General features: G+C 46.3%; 1 protein-coding gene and 1 non-coding gene across 3 annotated transcripts in view; one reads left to right on the plus strand and one right to left on the minus strand.

The window, feature by feature from the left end:
• The first annotated feature begins 10,595 nt into the window (after positions 1–10,595).
• The window catches only part of NRK (Nik related kinase), a 90,121-nt gene continuing 78,036 nt past the window's right edge, over positions 10,596–22,680 (plus strand). Inside the window, exon 1 of one of the 2 annotated variants that reach the window (XM_087941147.1) lies at positions 10,596–11,091. In XM_087941147.1, coding sequence (XP_087797273.1) covers positions 11,035–11,091 — 57 coding nt within the window. In that variant the 5' untranslated portion in view covers positions 10,596–11,034. The remainder of the gene's footprint in view (positions 11,092–22,680) is intronic. The other variant, XM_087941148.1, reaches the window with a different exon arrangement.
• TRNAC-GCA (transfer RNA cysteine (anticodon GCA)) lies at positions 19,834–19,905 on the minus strand. The gene has a single exon. It is a non-coding gene; the product is annotated as a tRNA-Cys (tRNA).

Here is a 22,680-nt window from a genome sequence, read left to right on the forward strand (position 1 = left end):
TGTGAGCGGAACCTTTACCTTAATTTAATGAAAAGAAAGACCAGGATCTGTAAAAAGCACCATGAAGCAATATATAAGTCTTAAGAGCTACTGCAATTGTTATTGCTTTGATATGCAGGAAAAGAAAGGATGCTACTTCTCCATCCGAGACACTCAAGGATGTAATTTCCTGTTTTGTTTTGTTTTTATTTTTTTGGCTTCCACGCCGCATGCCCAGTTGGCTGTGAAATACCATGTGGGCAACTTGGGAATAGAAACCAAGCTTGACAAAAACAGTTGCAACACTGTCTCCTGACGCACACGCCTGGCACAGGGCAGAGTCAGATGGTGCAACTGAGCGTGTGGGAACATTGCTCAAATTTGCAAGGGTCAGCCAGTTCATCTGCCAGAAACAGAACTGCAGCAAACCTGGGTTTTTCTGGTGCCTCTTCCATTTCAACCCACCACTAAGTTTTAAAATCACATGCCTTAATTTTTGTTGTTGTTGTTTTTGGTCCAACCAGGGACATATGTCAACTCATCAAATATTTCTATGGTCTTTTTAGAGTTGCCAGCAGAAAGGGAAGGGGGGGGGGAAGGGGTTTTGAAAGAGCAGTGCGGCAGCTTGGAAACCGAAAGTGCACTCCATAAATAGTTTTTCAAAGATGGTAACTAGGTGACTGAAGTTTCTGCCATGCAAAAATCTAACTGGAGAGCATGATTGATGGATTCTTGACTATGGACGTGTCCCATTGGAGCATATGAATTGAGATACACCCAGGGGGTGGGGGAAAATCAGGGTCAAGGGTGACAATGAATTATGTGTCTCGGAGTTGGCTGCACCCAGGCAGCGCCAGCAGGTTTACTCCCAATAAATCCTTTTAAAGTTTTGGAAGTTTGGTTTGAGACTCATGATTTAAATAGGGAAGCTGCCAGAATCCTAACAGCACATTTGATTTGTGAGATAACTTTATAGGCCACTAAATGAATGGTTATAAGTCAGGGACTTACATTGAAGCAGCTTTGTACAGGGAGTCCTCAAGTTACAGTTGAGCCCAGAATTGATGTTGCTAAGTGAAACATTCCATTACAGCCCTCAGCCCCAATAGGAATTGCCCAACAATCCCCTTCATTGCATCAGCCCAAACTTCAACCAAGCTTAGCTCAGACAAACATGAGCCCTACATGGCTCCATCTGACAACAGCCAATAGAATACATGTTCTTGCACAGGAACAGGAAGCTCAAGTGCAAAGCCCAAGAGAAGGTATAAATACCCCTTACTCTCAACTTCATGTGGTCAGCTGCACCAGAACCATGGGCTTAGTGGTTCTGTCCATCATTAAACCATCTTTCCAATCAGCCTCTATGTTTCCAGTGTCTTTCTATTGGCTTGGAATGGAACCAGGTGGAAATTTCTTCCAACACTTTCAAGGGATCTTCTTGGGCTTTGCAGATTTCAGAATTGCCAGATTTACACAAGGATCTGTTCTGCAGCCCTAAAATACCTTGAAAATTGTCTTTTAGTACCCTAAACAGCCAACCCCCCCACCCCAACCCCCCCGGTGGCTACTGTACAATAGACCTATAACCATTTGCTTACCGACTGAAGTTACAACAGCGTGGGAAAAAGTGACGATTGCTTCTGTCAAGTAAATTTCAACAGGGGAAGCCGGATTCGCTTAAGGACTGCATGATTCACTTCACTGGCATGATATGCTTAACAGTTGTGGCAAAAAAAAAAGGCTGTTACATCATATGTTACAATGTCTTACCAGTTAACAAATATTTCAGCTTTAACCACAACAACACAAGAGCGCAGAACAGATAGAAACTAAATGTAAACCACTCCAAGCTTGATTGCAGGAAGTACGATTTCTGCAACAGGGTGGTCAATGTCTGGAACTTACTACCTGATTCTGTCGTCACCTGCTCAACTCCCCCCCTCCACCACTCCTTTACCCTCCAACTGACCTCTATTGACCTCACCCCATTCCTTAAGAGTTCTGTCAGGGGCATGCAGAAGTGCACCATCGTGCCTACCGTTCCTGTCCTATTGTCCCCATTTATTAGTTCCTATTTCTTGTATTTAAACTTATGTTTGTTCTTGTTTCTGTTATATTGTAAGCTCTTGACAAATTAAATAAACAAACAAACAAATAAATAAATAAATGCTGGTGAAATTGGGCATAACTCAGCAACTGCCTTACTTAGCCACAGAAATTCTGCTCCCAGTGACAGTCGTAAGTCCAGGACAACCTGTATACACTTCTTTGTATGCCTTCTTTTAAAGAAAGGGGGAAAAATGAGCGCTGTAGGAATGAATGCAGCAAATGGTTTGAATGATATATTTGTTTTTAACACATGAAAACCTTATTCAGCTGCAATTTGCTTGTCTGGCTGCTTAGGCCCTGGTTTAAAAGGAAGTTACTTTTTCAACATCTCCTTTTGGATATCCTGTGTATTTTTACAGCCAGGATCTGCCAGAGGAAACACACACACACACAGAGAGAGAGAGACAGAGACAGAGAGAGAGACAGAGACAGAGACAGAGACAGAGAGAGAGAGAGAGAGATTCTAAAAGAAGTTAGCTTAGAGGGTCCTTACTAAACAGAGCAAAGCTCATTGCAACTTAACATTTTGAAAGCAGAGGAGAGCAACAAAGACGATTAGGAGGCTGAAAGATATCAAGAACGGTTGCAGGAATTGGGGATGTCTGGTTTAATAAAAAGAAGGACCACGGCTGACATGATAGCAGGGTTCCAATATCTGCCATAAAGAAGAGAAGTTCAACTTATTCCCCAAAGGCCCCTGAAGGCAGGAGAAGAAGCAATGGATGGAAATTAATCAAGGAGAGAAGCAACCTAGAGCTAAGGAGAAACTTCCTGACAGTGAGGACAACTAACCAGTGGAATGGCTAGTCTCTAGAAATGGTGGGTGTTCCAACACTGGTGTTTTTTTAAGAAGAGATTGAACAAGCATTTGCCTGAAATGGTATAGTTTTTCCTGCCTGAGCAGTGGGTTGGACTAGAAGACCTCCAAGGTCCCTTGCAACTCTGTTATTCCGTTATTCAGTTGAGATGTTCTGCAATGGAGTTCTCCTTGGATGTTTTCTTGATCTTTAACTCTTGCTTCTGCTGGAATTCTTGAATCGACACAGAGTCGTTATTTTAGATACGGATAACAGATAATCAGAGTTGGAAGGGACCCTGTAGGTCATCTAGTCCAACCCCCTGCCCAAGCAGGAGACCCTACACCATTTCTGACCGATGGCAGTCCAGTCTCTTCTCGAAAGCCTCCCACAACTTCTGAAGGCAACTTCTGTCCCATTGAATATAGAATACCAGATTTGGAAGAGACCTTGTAGGTCATCTAATCCAACCCCCCCCACCCACCCCAGCAGACCCTACACCATTTCCGACCGATGGCAGTCCAGTCTCTTCTTGAAGGCCTCCAGTGATGAAGCTCCCACAACTTCTGAAGGCAACTTCTGTTCTGTTGGTTAATTGCTCTCGCTGTCAGAAAATATTCCCACAAGCAGTCCCAACTTCAACCCTTCTCGAGTTCCGTCAACTTTTACCTAATGCCAATTTAATGCAGACTGTTAGTTGAACTAGATTTTTTGTCCAAAGGCTTGAACAATAAATCATCTTAACTAGAACTTAATGCGGCATCCTGATTCTTCACACCTAACACCTTTATAGGTGTTGACATATCCCAGCATCTGAATATCCCTTTTTCCCATACCAGGGTTCCTAATCAGGGCATCTTAATGAATTTTCATTCGAGAGAAGCAACGGGCAGGCGTTTTATTCCCCTGGCAGCCATTCTCTGTGCTAAGTGGGTACCACGGAGGCACATTAATATGCACACCCAGATGCCCACAATTTTGTATATAGGTTTTTTCCCACACGCACAAGGTTTTTTTTTTTTTTCTTCCTAGATTTGCCACCAGAAAACTTCCAGAACAAGAATCACATTGTACGGCTTGGGGAAATAAAACAGTGTTTGCACACCGTCTCTTTTTGATTGGAATGAGCTACTGGTCTGTTATCTTTATTTAATTAATATATTTATAGGCAGCCTTTCTATGCTTGGAGAACGCCTGAGGAACAGGTGCATTAAGTTAGTTGCAACCAATAATTAATGAGTCTTAAATTGGCTTGCCGGGTTGTTTGTCTCATTGGTTTCTCTGGCACTTCTCATGAGTAATATAGTCTTGAAGGTTGGCTCTGGGTTTTTTTTGGGGGTTTTTTTTTTGTTTTAAAAGTAATTTTACAATATAGCATTTAAGAAAGCCAAGCTGGAGAACAATAAAGTCTCGAGCAATTTAAACAGATGGCAAGTTAAATTAAAATGGCTTTCCGCACTTAATGCTACGTCTCCCACAAAGAGGAGAGGGGGAAAGTAAGAAAAGAAACAGCTTTGTTCTTTATTACCTTGAAAAGGAGTACCACATTTTATTCCAAAATAAGGATCAGTTCCTTAAACCATGTCATCCCCATCCCACGCAGGGAACTTGGTGCCTCAGTTTTCTAGTCAATAGTGAAGGAAGATCGGAAGGCCTCCCCTTCTCTCTCTTTTGTGACTCCCCAAGTATTTTGGCTATTTGGGGTGTTTTTATGGAAGACCATCTTTAGGCTAAAGCCGTACATGCCTCATGAATAGTCCTGAGGAGATGCTTCAGACCTCACCTGTCTGTACTACCATCCTCTCCTCTCTTCTCTCCGGTCCTTCCTATTCTCTCCTCCCTTCCCTCCCTCCCTCCCTCCCTTCCCTCTCCTTTCCTTCCTTTTCTATCTTTCTCCCTCGCCTTCCTCCTTCTCATCTTCCTTCCTCCCTTCATCCATCTGCCTTCCTTTCTCCCTCCATGTCTTCCTCCCTCCCTCTTTCTTCCCTCCCTCCATCTTCCTCCCTCCCTCCCTCCTTCCATCTTCCTCCCTCCCTCTCTCCTGGTTTCCTCCCTCCTTCCCTCCTTCCATCTATCTTCCTCCCTCCCTCTCTCTCACCTGTTTTTCTTCCTCCCTCTCTCCTTCCATGCCTTCCTCCTTCCCTCCATCTTCCTCCTTCCATCTCTCTTTCTCCCTCCCCTCCCTCCATCTTCCTCCCTCCCTCTCTCCTTCCATTGTCTTCCTCCCTCTATCTCCCTCCATCCCTCTTTCCATCTCTCTTCCTACCTACTTCCCCTCATGTTTTCCTCCTCCTTCCCTCCTTTCATCTGTCTCCCTCCCTCCACCTGTCTTCCTCCATCCTTCCTTCCATCTCTCTTCCTCCCTCCCTCCCACCTGTCTTCTTCCTCCCTCCCTCCCTCCTTCCATCTCTCTTCCTCCCTCCCTCCCACCTGTCTTCTTCCTCCCTCCCTCCCTCCTTCCATCTGTCTTCTTCCTCCCTCCCTCCCTCCCATGACCCTGAGTAAAGAATGCAGCCGCATTCAACTTAAACGAGTCAACTCTTTTGTATGACAACACCTTTCCCCGGACTCTGAAACAAGATTGGTTGCTTGAAGAGAAGAAGAGGTGCGTAACTTCCCCTCAGCTTTCTCAACCAGCAGCCGCTCTGTTGTAAACAACAGCCAACTCACACAGATCATCTACCAGGAGCAAACAAAGAAGCAAACAAGCCAAAATATACTTTCTGCAGACATGTAGACAGCCAGCTCTGGGTCTGAGAGGCCAAGAGCTGCGAGACTCCCTATGGGAGGGTCCCATCACTTCCCTAACTGGCTTGCAGTTTATCCATTTCCTTGCACGCTTCCTCTGAGTCCCTGTTTTCCTGACCAGAAAACGAGCAGCTTCATTTTGAAATCACGGTGGTTTTTTTTTATTTTTCCTTAGCTAGATTTTTTTTTTTTAGGGAAACCTGGAGAATTTTCAGGAAAACGCTTTGGATATTCAAAATATTATATTATTTTTTGCCCCATCTTCTTCTTCTCTGCAATTGAGGGGCAACGAGTGACGTTAGCTGATTCCCCAGAAGTTAAATCCTATCGGATGCATTTTAGGTTAAAGGCTGGGAAGGTCAGAGAGGCAGAAGTCAAACCCAACCTTCTTCGTCTGGCGGCCAAGGACCGTCCAGGAAAAAAAAGCTGTGGATTCATTGAAAGTCCGACTCGTTTCGTCTTTCTAGAAAACATCTTACATTCCCATCTGCTGGGGGTGGGTGGGGGGTTGTGTGCTGACTCAAAACCACCGACAGTCTCCGTTTCCAACAGTTGTGGGTCACGAGAGACATCTGGCAAGGTTGGAAAATGCAAAGACATGAGATCTGGCCGTGTTCGCTTCCTGCGAAACAAGAGGGAAGGCTGGATGGTTCTTATCAATTTCCCCCCAAAACTGGGTCAAGGGGCAAAAAAAAAAAAAGCCTGAAAAATACAGACTGCAGAATAACTGCTGGGAGCAAACCAGTGGTGGGATGCAAAAATTTGTACTACCGGTTCTGTGGGCGTGGCTTGGTGGGCGTGGCTCGGTGGGCGTGGCAGGGGAAGGTTACTGCAAAATCCCCCTTCCGTCCCCACCCCACTAACCTGCTTTCCAGCTTTTTTTTTGCCCTACTAGGGTTTGTAAAGGTGCTCTAAGGGCTGGTTTAAATCTTACATTCCATTACTGAGGGTGACTGGTCCGACAGCCAAAGGAGACACAAACTATGATTGACGTCCTACGGTGACAAAGTTCCACCTAAACCCCAAACAAACAAGAGTTCAGGATGCTGTATGAACCCAAGCGTTATCTTTTCCTAAAGTCTCTTCTTGACAACTTCTCGGACCCTGAGTTTAAATGGACTGTTTGGTGTTCTCGCTTCTTTCTTGTTTTTGTGAAGTACCTTCAGTGGTGGGATTCCAATTTCTCGACTATCGGTTCTGTGGGCGTGGCTTGGTGGGCACAGGAGGGGAAGGATACTGCAAAATCCCCACCCCACTGACCTGCTTTCCAGCTCCGTTCTCCTCTGCAGGGCAACCAAAGAAGACCCAGCCGATCAGCTGGGACTCAATGGGAGGCAGAGAAGAGAGGGGAGCGGGGCCAGTCAGAGGTGGGATTTCCCCACCCCACTAACCTGCTTTCCAGCTCCGTTCTCTTGTGCAGGGCAACCAAAGAAGACCCAGCCGATCAGCTGGGACTCAATGGGAGGCAGAGAATAGATGCGGGCAGGGACGGTTCTCCAAACTACTCAAAATTTCCACGACCGGTTCTCCAGAACTGGTCAGAACCTGCTGAATACCCACCTCTGGAGCAGACGTGATAGCAGAGAGAATTGGGCAGGGGTGGGGTTGCTGTGAGTTTGCAGGGGTTCGGGAGAGGGATCCCAGCACAGCTGATCATCGGAACAGCTGATCGTCGGGAGGAAAAAAAAAAAGAAATACTGGTTCAGTAGAACCTGTAGCTGTTGTTGTTTTTTTACTACCGGTTCGTGTGAACCGGGCCAAACCGGTAGAATTCCACCAATGGTTTATCACCCTCCCAGAGGCCTGAGGAAGGCCTCTGGAGGCCAGGGAGGTCAAAAGCAACACCCCCTCCCCACCTTGGTGCAGGAGACGGATGAGGCCACGTCCACCATGGCCACGCCTGCCCAGCCACCAGGCAGAGAAGCGGTTGCTAAACTTTTGAAGCCCACCACTGGCCCAAGGGGAACTTAGGCAGAAACCTTCATTCTCAGCATCCCCCTCCACTTACGGACAGGGCTGGTGGGGGCCCCGGGAGTGGGTGGGTGGGTGAATGGGGAGGAGGTTTCTCCCCCCCCCCCCTTCTCCAAGGAGCATGCTTAGGAGCTGCTGCTCAAAGTCACCATTGCAGCCACTTTGGGAGTTTGTGGCTTTGCAGAAGGCGAGACACACCCTTTGGCAGAAGGGGCTTCTTTCGTTTTAAGCCATGGTGGTTTCTCGGTTCTGTTTCTCTGGTGTTCAGATTTATAAAAAAATAAACAGGCTCCCTGCTCCGGGGGATAGAATAACAAGGAAATAATATCAGGAGGAGAAGCAGAATGAACGGCCAGGCTTTGAGGGAAATGACAGGCCCTTGGCTGAAGTCAGTGAAGTTCCCCTTCTCACTTCCCTTTCCTGAGGCCGACATCCTGAAGCTTTTAACACTGGGATCTTGTCCTTTCTTCTTTCTTTCTTTCTTTCTTTCTTTCTTTCTTTCTTTCTTTCTTTCTTTCTTTCTTTTTCTTTTTGCTTTCTTTCTTCCTTTTCTTTCTTTCCTCTTTTTCTTTTTGCTTTCTTTCTTCCTTTCCTCTTTCTTTCTTTCCTCTTTCTTTTTTCTCTTCCTCTTTCTTTCTTTCTTTCTTTCTTTCTTTCTTTCTTTCTTTCTTTCTTTCTTTCTTTCTTTTTGCTTTCTTTCTTCCTTTTCTCTTTCTTTCTTTCTTTCTTTCTTTTTTTCCTTTTTCTCTTCTTTCTTTCTTTCTTTCTTTCTTTCTTTCTTTCTTTCTTTCTTTCTTTCTTTCTTTCTTTCTTTCTTTGTAGTGTAGAGCCAGTTTGGTGTAGTTAAGGTGCTGGCTTAGAAAGTGGGAGAGAGTGAGTTTTTGTTCCACCTTAAGCATGCAAGCCATCTGGGTGACTTTGGGTCGATCACCAGGAGATGGTGAGTTCTAGTCCCGCCTTACTCACGAAAGCCATCTGGGTGACTTTGGGCCACCTCCTCTCTTTCCACCCATCCCACCTCACAGGGCTGTTGTGAGAAAAAACGGGAGGAGCAAAGAAGCATCCAGCCCATTTGCCATCTTGAGTTATTCATAATCTAACAAAGTGGATTATAAATAAATAAAATTATAATGGGTATAAGGTAGGCAGACTGTCTTTAGGCCAGATCATGCCTCTTTCTTCCAAACTGCCTCCACTTTAGCAGGGCCCAGGCCAAAGTTAAAACACTCAGAGAGTTGCTGTATGCAAAATGCTTCCTCCTCTAAATTTAACTTCTCTTTCAGGAAGTCTGCACTGCTATTTGCTCCTCCATTTAGCATTGTTATTTTTTAAGGTGTGCGCCTACCTCTATATCTACAGTTACAGTCCTCTCTCCCTCTCCCTCCCTCCCTCTCCTTCCCTCCCTCCCTCCCTCTCTCTCTCTTTCTCTCTCTCTCTCCCAGAGTTATAATTTGCACAATGAACTTGAGCCTCACTGGTACCTCTTTGTCACTTCTAGAAAGTAGGTTAGCCCACGTGTACACACCCTGATTGTGGGCAGGGGGTGGTTGCCTTTGTGGTTTGTGCTGGGATGCTCTTTCCTGCAGCGAAGGAAGTTGGGGTAAGAGTCAGAGACACCAATGTCTCCCCCTCCCAATGGCAGTGGGGTGCAGGAAGGGGGCTCACAATCTAGAAAGGCTTTGAAGGTTTTTGGGTAAGGGGAAAGAGTTGGACGGCGTGAAAGGAGAGGCTTCAGAACTCATTTCTCCATTTTCCTAGTTGGTTGGGCAATGATCTTGGCGATGGTGTGGATTTATTTTCTCAGTGCTTTTACCCTTTTTATTGTTTTTAGTTATTTTAACTGTTCTAGAATTCTAAGCCACCCAGAATCACTGGGTGGGAGATGGGTGGCTACAGGAGTTAAATAAGAAATAAATTCATTAATTTTCACATTGTGTCTTTAAACTCAGACCCGTATCGGGTGAAGAGTAACAGATACCCAGTGACAGGAGCAGAAATATCTGGTTTTTGCAAGTTTTTCCCTGAAACCAACCTCGGCCTGTGGTCACAGGCAGCTTTGCTTAACCTGGAACCATCCCTAGGACTACAGGTCGCAGAATCCCCAGCTTTTTCTTGGGCTGAGGATTAGGGTCTTGGTAATAGTTCCATCTTGGCAGGAAAGCCAATTGGGTGACTTTGGGCCAGTCTCTCTCTCTCTTTCTCTTTCTCTCTCCCCTCTCTCTCCCCCTCTCTCTTTCTCTCTCCCAAGTCCACTTCACAGGGTTGTTGTGTGGAAAGTAGGAGGATGGAAGAGTATTGGGGATATTTGCTGGAAAGAAAGAAAAGAAAGAAAAGAAGGAAGGAGAGAAAGAAAGAAAGGAAGGAAGGAAGGAAAGGAAAGGAAGGAAAGAAGAAAGAAAGAAAGAAAGAAAGAAGAAAGAAAGAAAGAAAGAAAGAAAGAAAGAAAGAAAGAAAGAAAGAAAGAAAGAAAGAAAGAAAGAAAGGAAGAAAGCAAGGAAGAAAGCAAGCAAGCAAGAAAAGGAATCAAAGGAAGAAAGGAAGAGAAGGTGGAGGAAAGGAAAGGAAGGAAGGAAGGAAGGAAGGAAGGAAGGAAGGAAGGAAGGAAGGAAAGAAAGAAAGAAAGAAAGAAAGAAAGAAAGAAAGAAAAAGAAAGGAAGAAAGAAAGAAAGAAAGAAAGAAAGAAAGACAGACAGACAGACAGACAGACAGACACAAGCTTGGGGCGGGTTAACGCAGCTTGGCTTCGGATGGCGTCCCCCCCCACCCCCACCCCCCGTTAACCCGGAGAGCCTGCCATGCAACTGGATCTGATGCAGCAAGCAGGAAAAAGCGGTTGTGTGAACAACTCAACTTGCGGGTAACGGAGAGAGGAGCCACCGGAGCATCCTAGGAGCCGACCCCCTTCTCCCTTCTGCAGCTGCCCCCTGCCCTCCACCCCCACCCGTCCCAGCTGTTGCATCACCCTCCCCCCGCCAGCCCACGTCACTTCCTCGCAAACTTTTCCCTAGGAAATGTCTGCGCGAAAGTTGTTGTCCTTGCGAGCATCTGGACGGCGGAGCCGCTGTGTCCTCGCCCTCTGACTGCGGGCGGGGCGGAGGGGGGGGGGAGGAAGAAGAAGAAGAAAAGTTTCTTCTTCTCCTCCTCCTTCTTTCCTTCCTTCCTTCCTTCCTTTCCTCTCTCTCTCTCTCTTTCTTTCTTTTGCTCCCCTCCACCCCCCTTAGCCCGCTTTTGCCGGCTCTGCATGTCAGGCTTCCTGCGCTGGGTCCCGGCGGCCGTTCCGCGGCCATGGACGACGGCTGAGTCCGCTAGAACCGCCGGGCACCCGCGGGGGAGCAGAAGCAGCCGAAGAGCCAGCTAGCCGGGCCGGCCACCGCCGCTCCTCTGCAGCAACGCGCAGCCCGGCGCCTGCCCGCATCCTTTCAAAGCCATGGCCAGCGATTGCGCCGCGCGGAGCTTGGATAACACCGACCTGGGAGCGCTCCGGGTAAGTGGCTCCTGCGTGGCATTGCAGAGGAGACGGAGGGAGGGAGTGGGAAAGAGAGAGAGAGAAAGAGAGAGAGAGAGAGAAGCGGGACTGCTGCGTTCCCACGACCCCCGCAGCCCGGCTGGGCTTGTGCGCCTTTTCCTCTGGGCGCCCGGCTGGAGTCTTCGGACTTTGGGCAAAACGCGCGTCTAAGGCGAGAGCCCACGGACTGGCTGCCCAAGGCTGACTTGCCGAGGACCCGGTTGAGCAGGTCGTGGGAACGCGGCCTCCAAAGTTGTCAGCGACCCAGTTAACTTCTGAGGAGGCTGGGCAACCAGACACGCGCGCACACACACACAGCGAGCGAGCGAGAGACAGAGATACACGTGTGGAGAGAGAAAGAAAGAGAGACACACAGAGAGAGAGAGACCGAAAGGGACAAGACAGACAGAAAGAAAGAGGCAGAGGGAGACAGAGAGAGAGAGAGAGTGGGAAGAGAGAGAAAGAGAGAAAGAAGGGGCAAGGAGTGGAAGGGAAAGACAGGGTGAAATAGAGAAGGTGAAAGAGGGGGAAAGAGAAGCTGAGAGGGAGAGGGAGGAAAGGAGAGAGAGAGAGAGAGAGGAAGACGGGGAGAGAAAGAGAGATGGGTAGAGGGAGGGAGGGAAAGAGAGAGGGTGAAAGAAAAGGATGAAAAGGGGAGAAAGAAGGAGAGAGAGAGAATAGAAAAGGGAGAGTGGAGAGGAGAGAGGAGGGAGAGGAGAGAAGAGAGAGAGAAGAAGAGAGGGAGGAGGGAGAGAAAAGAAGATGAAGAGAGGATGAGAGAGAGAAGAGTGAGAGAGGGAAAGGAAGAGAAAGAAAGAAAGAAGAATGAAAGAGAGAAGAAAGAGAGAGGGAGAAAGAAAGAAAGAAAGAAAGAGGAGAAAGAAAGAGGAAGGAAGGAAGGAAGGAAAGAAAGAAAGAAAGAAAGAAAGAAAGAAAGAAAGAAAGAAAGAAAGAAAGAAAGAGTCAGTTCAACTTCTTCAGTGGAGTGTGCATATCCGTTCCCTCCCCATGTTCCCCCCCAGTGAGGGAGGATACGCCCACCTTCCCACTTATCCTCCCTACAACCCTGCGAGGTCGGTTGGACAGAAATGGGATTTGAACCTGGGGCTCATGGACGGCTACTGTAACCAAGTGATGTGTCCCTCTGAGCTGGCTGGTTTTCTTGCAGAGGTTTCATTACCCAACTAGGTGACACCATCCGTGCTGGGTGCTTTGACTGTCCTTTTGGACTCTTGTTGCTTCGTTGGCCTTAAACTGAGGGTGCGCATGTGATCCAAGCAATCCGGTTTCAAGCACACTGCCCAGGTTGGCTCGGGGCCGTGATTGAATTAGGGTTTAATTTCCGTTTCCCTTTGGAGGGTTTGGGGCCAGGTTGGCTGGCACCGCCGATTGCCACTGGCCTATCATCAACTTTCCTTCCCCGTCTCTGTTCATGGCTTGGGAATTGAAGTTGACCCCCAAAAGGCCGAAGTTGGACCCCTTCGCCTTCCATGGGGGTCTCAAAACTTTTGGGTCAGCCCTGGAAGGGGTGCTTCCCACGGATGAGCTCGACAATAAATCACAGACACCTGGTTCAGTTTGCTCGCTTCTCCCCTTCCAAGGATTAAGAGATTAACAAAGTTAAAAGGGACTTTGGAGATCATCTAGTCCAACCCCCTGCCCAAGCAGGAGACCCTACACCATTTCTGACCAATGGCAATCCAGTCTCTTCTTCAAACTCTCCAGGGATGAAGCTCCCACCACTTCCGAAGGCAACTTCTGTTCCATTGGTTGATTGTTCTCACTGTCAGAAAGTTTCTCCTTATTTCCAGGTTGAATCTCTCCTTGTTCAGTTTCTATCCATTGTTCCTTGCCTGGCCTTCGGGGCTTTGGAAAGTAGCTTGACCCCCTTCCTCCTCTCTGTGGCAGCCCCTCAAGTATTGGAAGGCTGCTCTCCTGTCTCCCCTGGTCCTTCTCTTCCCTAGACCAGCCAGGCCCAGTTCCTGTAACCATTCATTGTACGTTTTAGCCTCCAGTCCCCTCATCATCCTTGTTGCCCTTCTCTGCACTTTTTCAAGAGTCTCCACATCTTTTTTAGAGTGTGGTGACCACAACTGCATGCAGTACTCTAGGTGTAATCTTACTAAGGCTTTATCTTAGAGTGGGGCACAGAAACTGGGTTCAATTGGTAGCTTCCCCCCCTTTCAAAGGATCTTGGGGTGGGGGACACAGACAGTGTGAAAAATCTCCTTGCCACCCATGGTGGCCAAGGGAAATCCTACAGCTGTTTTCCCATAGCTGGGCCTTTTGTTCCTTGCAAATACACACACACACACACACACACGCACACGCACACGCGCACACACACACACACACACACACACACGCAGAGCTTTCTCCCTGAGTTGGCAGGAAAAAAAAACACCCCTTTTAATTGCACGTCTCCTATACAAATTGGCAGTGTGCAGAGGCTGTGCGTGTGTGGTTGTGTCCTCTTTGCACAACACAGGAGGCAGAAAATCTTCAAGGAATCCCACCTCAAGTCCAGGGCAGCTTAAATCCAGCCATGGGATTTAGCTCCTCTGGAGGAATTTGCAGTACAGATCAATCTTTGATTTTACAATTGCCATTGAGCCGCCAATTTCCGTTGCTGAGCGAGACGGTTCTTAAGTGAGTCATGCCTCATTTTACGAACTTCCTTCCTTGTTCTTAAGTGAATCCCTGTGGTTGTTAAGTTAGTAACCCGGTTCTTAAGTGAATCTGTCTCCCAAATTGACTCAGGTTGCAAAAAGGGATCAAATGACACACACCTCCGGGACAACTGCGACCGTCATAAATACGAATCAGTGGAAGTTTGACCACGTGTCTGTGAGGCTGCTGTTGCTGCAAGAGAGAGAAATGGTCATAAGTCACTTTTTTCAGTGTTCTTGTAATTCCAAAGGTCACTAAACAAATTGTTGTACGTTGAGGACTACCAAACTCTTCAAAGTTGCAATTTTAGAATGGAACAACTTTATTGTCTACTTTGAATGTACACTAATCGGCATATGTTGAAAATGAAATTTCATTGCCTACAGCTCTTAAAGGGTCACCAGTGTTGTGGCCCGCCAGTGGTCAGCGGAGTTGGTGGCAGACGTGGACAGTGAGGAGGTTGGGGAGGAACATTGGCCAGTCTTGGAGTCTGGGGAAGGCTCTGACAAGGGCTGTGCATCGGAGGCAGAGATGGGGCCAGGGCCATCTGACAGTTATCAGCTGCCTTCGGAGTTGGAGATCAGTGGGGAAGAAGAACAGCTGGAGCCTGTTCCCAGTGTGCGCATGCACAGAGCTGCCAGGAGAAGGGAACAGTTAAGGAACAAGGGTCAACTTGGGAGTGGAGTTTGCAGGAGACAATTAGTTCATTTAATTAGGGTGAAGATCTATTCCTGACTCCTTGCCAAGTAATTTCTGCTACAGAGTGGCGTTTGGAAGATATTGGCCTGGCCAGTCTCCTAGCCTGATAAAGGTCTGTAGTTGTGCAATCTCCTGAAAGACTGTTTGCCAGGATTTTGCTGGAGAGGAATTTCTCTTTCACTTAAATAAAAAGGGTTTTATCGGGACGAGGAATCTGTTTCGTGAAGCCTAGGTCAGAACAACCACCTCCAATTTTACACTACATAAACATGACAAGATAAATAAATAAATGCAAAATTATGCATCTACCCACATATATTTTGTGACACAGAGAAACAACACAGCCTAGTTCAGATGTATACACACTTATGGCGAGAAACGTAGCTGTTTTCTCTTCCCCCAAAAACATTTCAACTGGAACTGGCTATATTTGAAAACCATTGTGTGTTTTGGGGCTTTATAGTTTACAGCAGGGATATGCATAACGAAGCGATAGGTTTATTCTTGATATTGCATCGCGTATATCCCTGCTATAAACCATCTTAGAGTCTCGCGATAGGCTGGAATATAAATTTGGTCGCCACTAAATAAATGCATTTATCGGAAAGAAAGAGAATGGGCCACGGCTCCTGGCTTGGGTTACCCTTTCCAGCCTGCCAAGAATTCAGGTCGTTCTTGACTTATGACCACAAACAAGCCTGAAATTCCCGTTGTTAAGGAAGACCGTTGCTAAATGGGTTTTATCCCACTTTACGACCTGTTCTTGCCACCGTTTAAGTGAATCACCGCAGTGGATACATTAGTAACCTGGTTGTTAAGTGAATCGCCTGTTGTTGAAAGGTTGCAAAAAGGTCGTACGGGACCCTAGGACATTGCAACCATCATAAATGTGAATCAGTTGTCAAGTATCTGGATTTTGATCCCATAATCACAGGAGGTGCTTCAAAGGCCATAAAGCGGTGAAAAACGGGCGTGAGTCACATATTTCAGTGCTGTTGTAACTTTGAACGGTTGTAAGTCAAAAACTATTTGTATTATTAGAATGGGTTTTTTTTCCTCTTTTTTTGTTTCTTTGCAAATCTTCCAGCCAGGTTTCTCAGTCTTTTTTTTTGGAATCCTTGATGGATCCTTCTGAACCACCCCAGATCTTTTAAAATCTCGGCAAGGATAATAACTGGATTTGAGGTGGCATCAGATCTAAGGCCAAAGAAAGAGGAAATGTTACTTCCTGAAAAAAAAAAAGTATATTATTATTCAAAGAAAGCAGAAACTAAACTGCATTTGCCTTTTCCGTAGCCATATCAATGCTGGTGACTCATAAAAGGACTCAGAGCAAGGATCACCACGTTATTTCTAAGATATGCTGGGTGGGGTAGAGTGAACTATCTGACGGAGGAAAGAAAGGAAGTGAGGCAGAAAAAGTGTGAATTTTCTTTGATCGGCCCCATGTTTCATCTGTCCCTCCTGGGAATCTCCATGAAAATGTACATCAGTCCAGATCTGGAGAAGGATGTCGGGGTGGGGAGGATAGTGACCATAATTAACTCATTAAAATGTACCCATGGAGGACTTCCTTGTTGCATGTTGCAAGGCCATTGGTGGGATTCAAATTTTGTTACTACCGGTTCTGTGGGCGTGGTGCGGTGGGCGTGGCAGGGAAAGGATACTGTAAAATCTGCGTTTTCACCCACTCCAGGGGAAGGATACTGCAAAATCCCCATTCTCTTCCCACCCCTCTAACCTGCTTTCCAGCTCCGATCTCCTGTGCAGGGCAACCAAAGAAGGAGGCAGAGAATAGATGGGGGCGGGGCCAGTCAGAGGCGGGATTGGCCGGTTCTCTGAATTACTCAACATTTCCGCTACCGGTTCTCCAGAACTGGTCAGAACCGGCTGCTCCCCACCCCACTAACCTGCTTTCCAGCTCTGTTCTCCTGTGCAGGGCAACCAAAGAAGACACAGCCAATCAGCTGGGACTCAGGAGGCAGAGCATAGATGGGGGCGGGGCCAGTCAAAGACAGTTTTTGCTGGTTGTCCAAATTACTCAAAATCTCCACTACCAGTTCTCCAGAACCGGTCCGAACCGGTTGCTCCCCACTCCACTAACCTGCTTTCCAGCTCCGTTCTCCTGTGCAGGGCAACCAAAGAAGACCCAGCCAATCAGCTGGGACTCAGGAGGCAGAGCATAGATGGGGGGGGCCAGTCAAAGACAGTTTTTGCTGGTTGTCCAAATTACTCAAAATCTCCACTACCAGTTCTCCAGAACTGTCCGAACCGGTTGCTCCCCACTCCACTAACCTGCTTTCCAGCTCCGCTTTCTCCTGTGCAGGGCAACCAAAGAAGACCCAGCCAATCAGGTGGGACTCAGGAGGTGGATGAGCATAGATGGGGCGGGCCAGTCAGATGCGGTATTTGCTGGTACTCTGAACTACTCAAAATTTACGCTACCGGTTCTCCAGAACTGGTGCAAACCGGCTGAATACTACCTCTGCGCAAGACCAGCAGTGGGCTGCAGATTTTTTAACACCCGGTTCTCTGGCTGGGTAGGCATGGCCGGTTGGTCATGTGACTGGGTGGGAGATGTCACTCATCACCACTCAGCCCCGCCTCCCAGCCCCTCGCCTCATAGGAACAGGTAGGATCCAGCCGATTGGAGCCAATCCCATCACTGGCTGGCCCCGCCCCACTCGTTTTTCGGCCATTTTTCCACCTCTGTGCAAGACGTTGGATTTTTTGAGCCCTGAACATGCCCGTCTCGGCTTTGCGATGCTGTGAATCCCAGCATCGGCTAAGCAAAGCGGAAACCTGAATGTGAAAGCTGGGTCATGAGGCCAGCTACATGGACTTGGGTCAACCATCCTGGTGGATTTGGCCACATCTGGACTTCTGGCCTTTGCACTCGGAATCCAGAGGTTTTTCTTAGCCCCTGGAGAGAGAAAACACCCAGAGTGGATGTGTGGCTACACAGGCCGCCAAAAACCTACCACCCTTCTTCTTCTGAAGCCTGGAACTCCGAAAAGCTTTGGGAGATGAAATCACCACATCCAGAACTTTTCCATTTGCGTGTCTGAACCTCATGTTTCAAAGATGTGTCTTTTGCAGCTACGGCTTCTTTACAAAAGATTCATAATCCTGAATGCCAGCTTTGTCATAAATGTCATTCCACCCCACTGACCAATATTTTGAATAATGGAAGAGTGTGTGTCCATTCTCTCTCTCCCCTTCTCTTTCTTTTCTCTCTCTCTCTTTCTTTCTCTCTCTCTCTCTCTCTGTCTCTCTGTGTCTGTCTCCCTTTTCTCTCTCTCTTTCCTTTCTCTCTTTCCTCTCTCTTTCCATTTCCCTTTCTCTTCTCTCTCTCTCCTTTTCTCTCTCTTTTCTGTCTTTCTCCTCTCTCTCTTTTCTCTCTCTTTCTCTCTCTCTTCTCTCTTTCTCTTTTCTTTCTTTCTCTTTCCTTTTCTCTTTCTCTCTTCTCTCCTTCTCTTCTCTCTCTCTCTCTCCTTTCTCTCTTTCCCTATCTCTTTCTCTCTACTCTCTCTCTTTTCTGTCTTTCCCCTCTCTCTCTTTTCTCTCTCTTTCTCTCTCTCTTCTCACTTTCTCTTTTCTTTCTTTCTCTTTCCTTTTCTCTTTCTCTCTTCTCTCCTTCTCTTCTCTCTCTCTCTCTCCTTTCTCTTTCCCATCTTCTCTACTCTCTCTTCTTGTCTCTCTCTCTCTCTTTTCTCCCCTCTCTCTCTCTCTCTCTCTCTCTCTCTTCTTCTCTCTCTCTTCTCTCTCCAAATCTCGTGTTTGCTTTTAAAAAATGAATTTCTTTTCTGTACGTCTTCCCAGCAATTCCTGGATCGGGGCCATCCAAAGTTTTGTTCTTCCCTTTATTAGGTCAGCTGATCCCTACCCCCCCCCCAAAAAAAAAATAGTTGGAAAGGGTGGAGTTCAGGAAATCCTTGGCCTTGCCAGAGAGCTTCTGTGTCTCTTCATATTTGCTGTCTCACCAGCAAATATGAGTTCTGCAAAGTGTTGAAAACCCGCTGAAATGTGGTTAAGTCACCCTCTGTGCCTCGGTTGAGTCATGGATATGACCAGCACAGTCAGGGGTCCCTGTCTTAAGGCGCTTCCGATAAATGTGCCCTCCAAGAGCTGCAGCCACCCCCACCCCAGGCCTTCCTGTCCATCAGCGATCCTATCAATTCCCCCTGAGATGTGGAGTCATCGCCAGCCATACATCCCTGTTGGATTTTTTTTTAAAAAAAAATCAAAAATAAGCACACTGTGCAAATTCTACCATTGGAATAAAGAGGAATGGAGCCCAGAGTACCAAAAAAAACCCACCACCCCACCACAGCTTTGGTTCTACTTCAGTGGAGTTCTTTCATATGTACAGAAAAAAAGACCTCTTCGGGAACCACATCTGAGGTCTTCGGCCTTGCAATTTTTTTATTATTTTTTATTTTTTGGTTGTGGGAAAACACAATTGGAAGTGGCTGCAAAGACGGACTCACTTAACCAATTATTGGGGGGTTTTTCCTCCCCCTTATAGCTGTCCTTACAATTGGAGGGCAGGAATCTTTGCGTGCTTTTTAGGCCATTGTTACAGAATTTAACAGAATGGGCAAAAGTAGAAAGTCTTTTTGTAGGAAACAACAGGAATAGAATAGAATAGAATAGAATAGAATAGAATAGAATAGAATAGAATAGAATTAGAAATGAATAGAATAGAATAGAATAGAATAGAATAGAATAGAATAGAATAGAATAGAATAGAATAGAATGATGAGAGTAGAATAGAGTAGAATAGAAATAGAAATAGAAAAATAGAATGGAATGGAATGGAATGGAATAGGAGAGTAAGTAGAGAAGTAGAGTAATGGAATAGGAATGGAATAGAATGGAATAGAAATAGAAATAGAAATAGAAATAGAAATAGAAATAGAAATAGAAATAGAAATAGAATAGAAGAATAGAAGAATAGAATAGAATAGTTTATTGGCCAAGTGTGATTGGACACACAAGGAATTTGTCTTGGTGCAAATGCTCTCAGTGTGCATAAAAGAAAAGAGACATTCATCAAGGGTCAACTATCATAAGGAGAGATAGAAAGGCTTATTTGAGTTGGAATAAGGGAATGGCAAGAGTTGGGAGGGGTCTTGGAGGTCTTCTAGTCCAACCCCCTCCCCCACCTCCCAGCTCTAGCAGGAAACCAATGCAGACAAATGGCTATGCGGCCTCTTCTTAAAGGCCTCCAGTGATGGGGCACACACAACCTCTGGAGACAAGCTGTTTCATTGCTTAATTAGGAAGTGTCTCCTTAGTTCCAAGTTCTTTCTCTCCTTGACTTAAAAAATAAAATAAAATTACACAGGGAGGGGACACCCGGATATGAACCAGGGACCTCTTGATCTGCAGTCAAAAGCTCTACCACTGAGCTATAACCCCCTCTTTTGAGTGTTATGTAGTTCTGTTGAGGCTCCTGTTGTCGCTATGTTACTACCATACTGATCCTATGTAGAGGTCTCCAACCTTGGCAACTTTAAGGCTTGCAGGACTTCAGCCATTCTGGGAGTTGAAGTCCACAAGCCTTAAAGTTGCCAAGGTTGGAGACCTCTGCTATATACAGTGCTTAGTTCATCTCATTGCACAACTGTACCCATAGGTTTGTTCATTCTTCCCTGGTAGTAAGTAAGTTTCCAAGCATACAAGTTCTGTGTTTCCATACTAAGTTAGGAATACGTGCGGTTGTTGGGTTTCAGGCGACCAAACCCCTTCGCCTTTGAAGTGTGTTGCACTGCCCTGGAAGTATGCAATCCTGTTCTCTGAAGTGCAAGTAGCAAAAGAAGGAAATTATTCTTGCTATCCTTTCATTGCAATTCAGTTTAACTACATTCAAGGAACATGGTGATCACTGATAACGTTACCTAGTTTGGTAATGAAACGTCAGCAAGAAAACAAGCAAACTCAGAGAGCACCAAGGACTCCACAGCCCTCTTCCTCCTCCTCCTCCCCTCTGCAAATCTCACTGCCTTGCAACACTGATGTTGTTACCTAGTTTGGAAATGAAACGTCTCTAAGAAAACAAACAGGTTCAGAGAGCACCAAGGGCCCCTCGTTTCAACCCTGAGTTACAAATATTCTCCTTTATTAGTACATTGTAGGAAGCATTTTTCTTTCTGGCCAAGTGCAGAACCATCTGTTGGGGTTTAGAAACCGAAAGGACAGGATTCAGACACCAATATGCTAATTTTTTTTTAATAGGAAATCCAGCCATGTTAAAGCAAAAACAGAATGAGTAAAACAAAGAGTCCCTGACATCTGAGTAGGAGCTTCAGGAGAACAGCCTACCGCGGCCCCTGTATCAGCAAGAGTCTAATAACACCTTTTCTGGCCAACCAATTTTATTCAACAGCATACATTTTGGTTAGCTGCCCCACCCTGCACCAGATGCCCAGAGAAACGCTTTACTTCTATTCCTTCCCTTTCTCTTTCCCTCTCCCTTTCCTTTCTTTTCTCTTCCTTTCTCCTTCCTTTCTTTTCTCTCCTTTTCCGTTTCCCTTTCCCTCTCCCTTCCTTTTCCCTTTTCTTTTCCTTTCCTTTTTCTTTTCTTTTCTCTCCCTTTCCCTTCCTTTCCCTATGCCTTTCCTTTCCCTTTCCTTTCCTTTCTTTTCTCTTCCTTTCCCTCTCCTTTTCCCTTTCCTTTTCTCTTTCCTTTCTTTTCTCTTCCTTTCCCTTTCCTTTCCTTTATTTTCTTTTCTCTTCCTTTTCCCTTTCCCTCTCCCTTCCTTTTCCTTTTCCTTTTCCTTTCCTTTCCTTTCCTTGCTTTTCTTTTCTCGCCTTTTCCCTTCCCTTTCTTTCTCTTCCTTTCCCTTTCTCTCTCTTTTCCTTTTCCTTTTCCTTTCCTTTCCTTTCCTTTCCTTTCCTTTCCTTTCCTTTCCTTTCTTTTCTCTTCCTTTCCCTTTCTCTCTCCTTTTCCCTTTCCCTCTCCCTTCCTTTTCTTTCCCTTTCCTTCCTTTCCCTTCCCTTCCCTCACTTCTCCATCTCCTGTCATCTCCTTTTTTGTTTCATTTTTTTCTCCCCTTTCCTTCCCCTTTTCCCTTCAGAGAGAGAGAGAGAGAGGTTTTAACCTAACAAGTGATTTGAAACTGGCTATTGGGTTAAAAATAGCAGCAATCTATCTTCAAGCTGAGGTATTCCACTTGGATTGGCTCTTATGCTACTTGGCACAGCCATGATCTATTACTGTGTTCCAGGCCAGTCAAATTCTTAATTATCCCAGAATCTGGCCCATTTTAGAGGCGGGGCATTTCCTTGACCATCGGGTTTGCGTCCCTGGACCCTTTGATCAGCAGCTTCTGCCAAAACAGCTACGGGTTTTCCTCCGACAGGTGCCAACCGTTTGACCCAACCATTTATCATTCGGATGTTAATTGCTCTAATGGACTCCGCCATATGGTTTCTCCTATACTTGGGTCTTTATCATTGGCCAAGGAGACCAGTAAGGTGAGGGAAAAAAACACCAGGGAGGCGGGAGACTTGAAGGCCACCAAGTATGTTTCCTGCCTTCACAAACTTCTGGGGTTGCCAGCACAGGAAATAGGAGCATAATGGACTTCCTGGATGTTTAAACCAGATGGAGATTTAAGACTTGGCAACACGGGACATTTGTTTTCTGCAGTGGTCCTACCTGTTTGCTTTGCAGTCCCTTGCTTATTTTCAGATTGGCTGAGCCAAGCCACTAGATCTCATGGCCGTTGACTATCAATCAATCAGAATAGAGTTGGAAGGGACTTTGAAGGTCTTTCAGTCCACCCCCCTGCTCAAACAGAAGACCCTATACCATTTCAGACAGGTGGCTGTCCAGTATCTTCTTGAAATCATCCAATGATGAAACACCCACAACTTCTGGTGGCAAGCTGTTCCACTGGTTAAATTGTCCTCCACTGTGAGGGAGTTTCTCCTTAATTCCAGGTTGCTTCTTTCCTTGGTTAGCTTCCATCCATTGTTTCTTCTCCTGCCCTCCAGTGCCTTGGAAAATAAGTTGACCCCCTCTTCTTTGTGGCAGCCTCTCAAGTACTGAAATACTCCTATCACGTCACCCTTAATTCTTCTTTTCTCTAGAGCAGCCACACCCAAATCCTGCAACCATTCTTCATATGTTTTGGTCTCCAGGCCCTTAATCCTCTTAGTTGCTCTTCTCTGCACTTTTTTTCCAAAGCC

The sequence above is a fragment of the Pseudonaja textilis genome, chromosome 12 (genome assembly GCF_049901715.1).
Source record: "Pseudonaja textilis isolate UNSWEBS1 chromosome 12, rPseTex1.2, whole genome shotgun sequence".
NCBI lineage: Eukaryota > Metazoa > Chordata > Lepidosauria > Squamata > Elapidae > Pseudonaja > Pseudonaja textilis.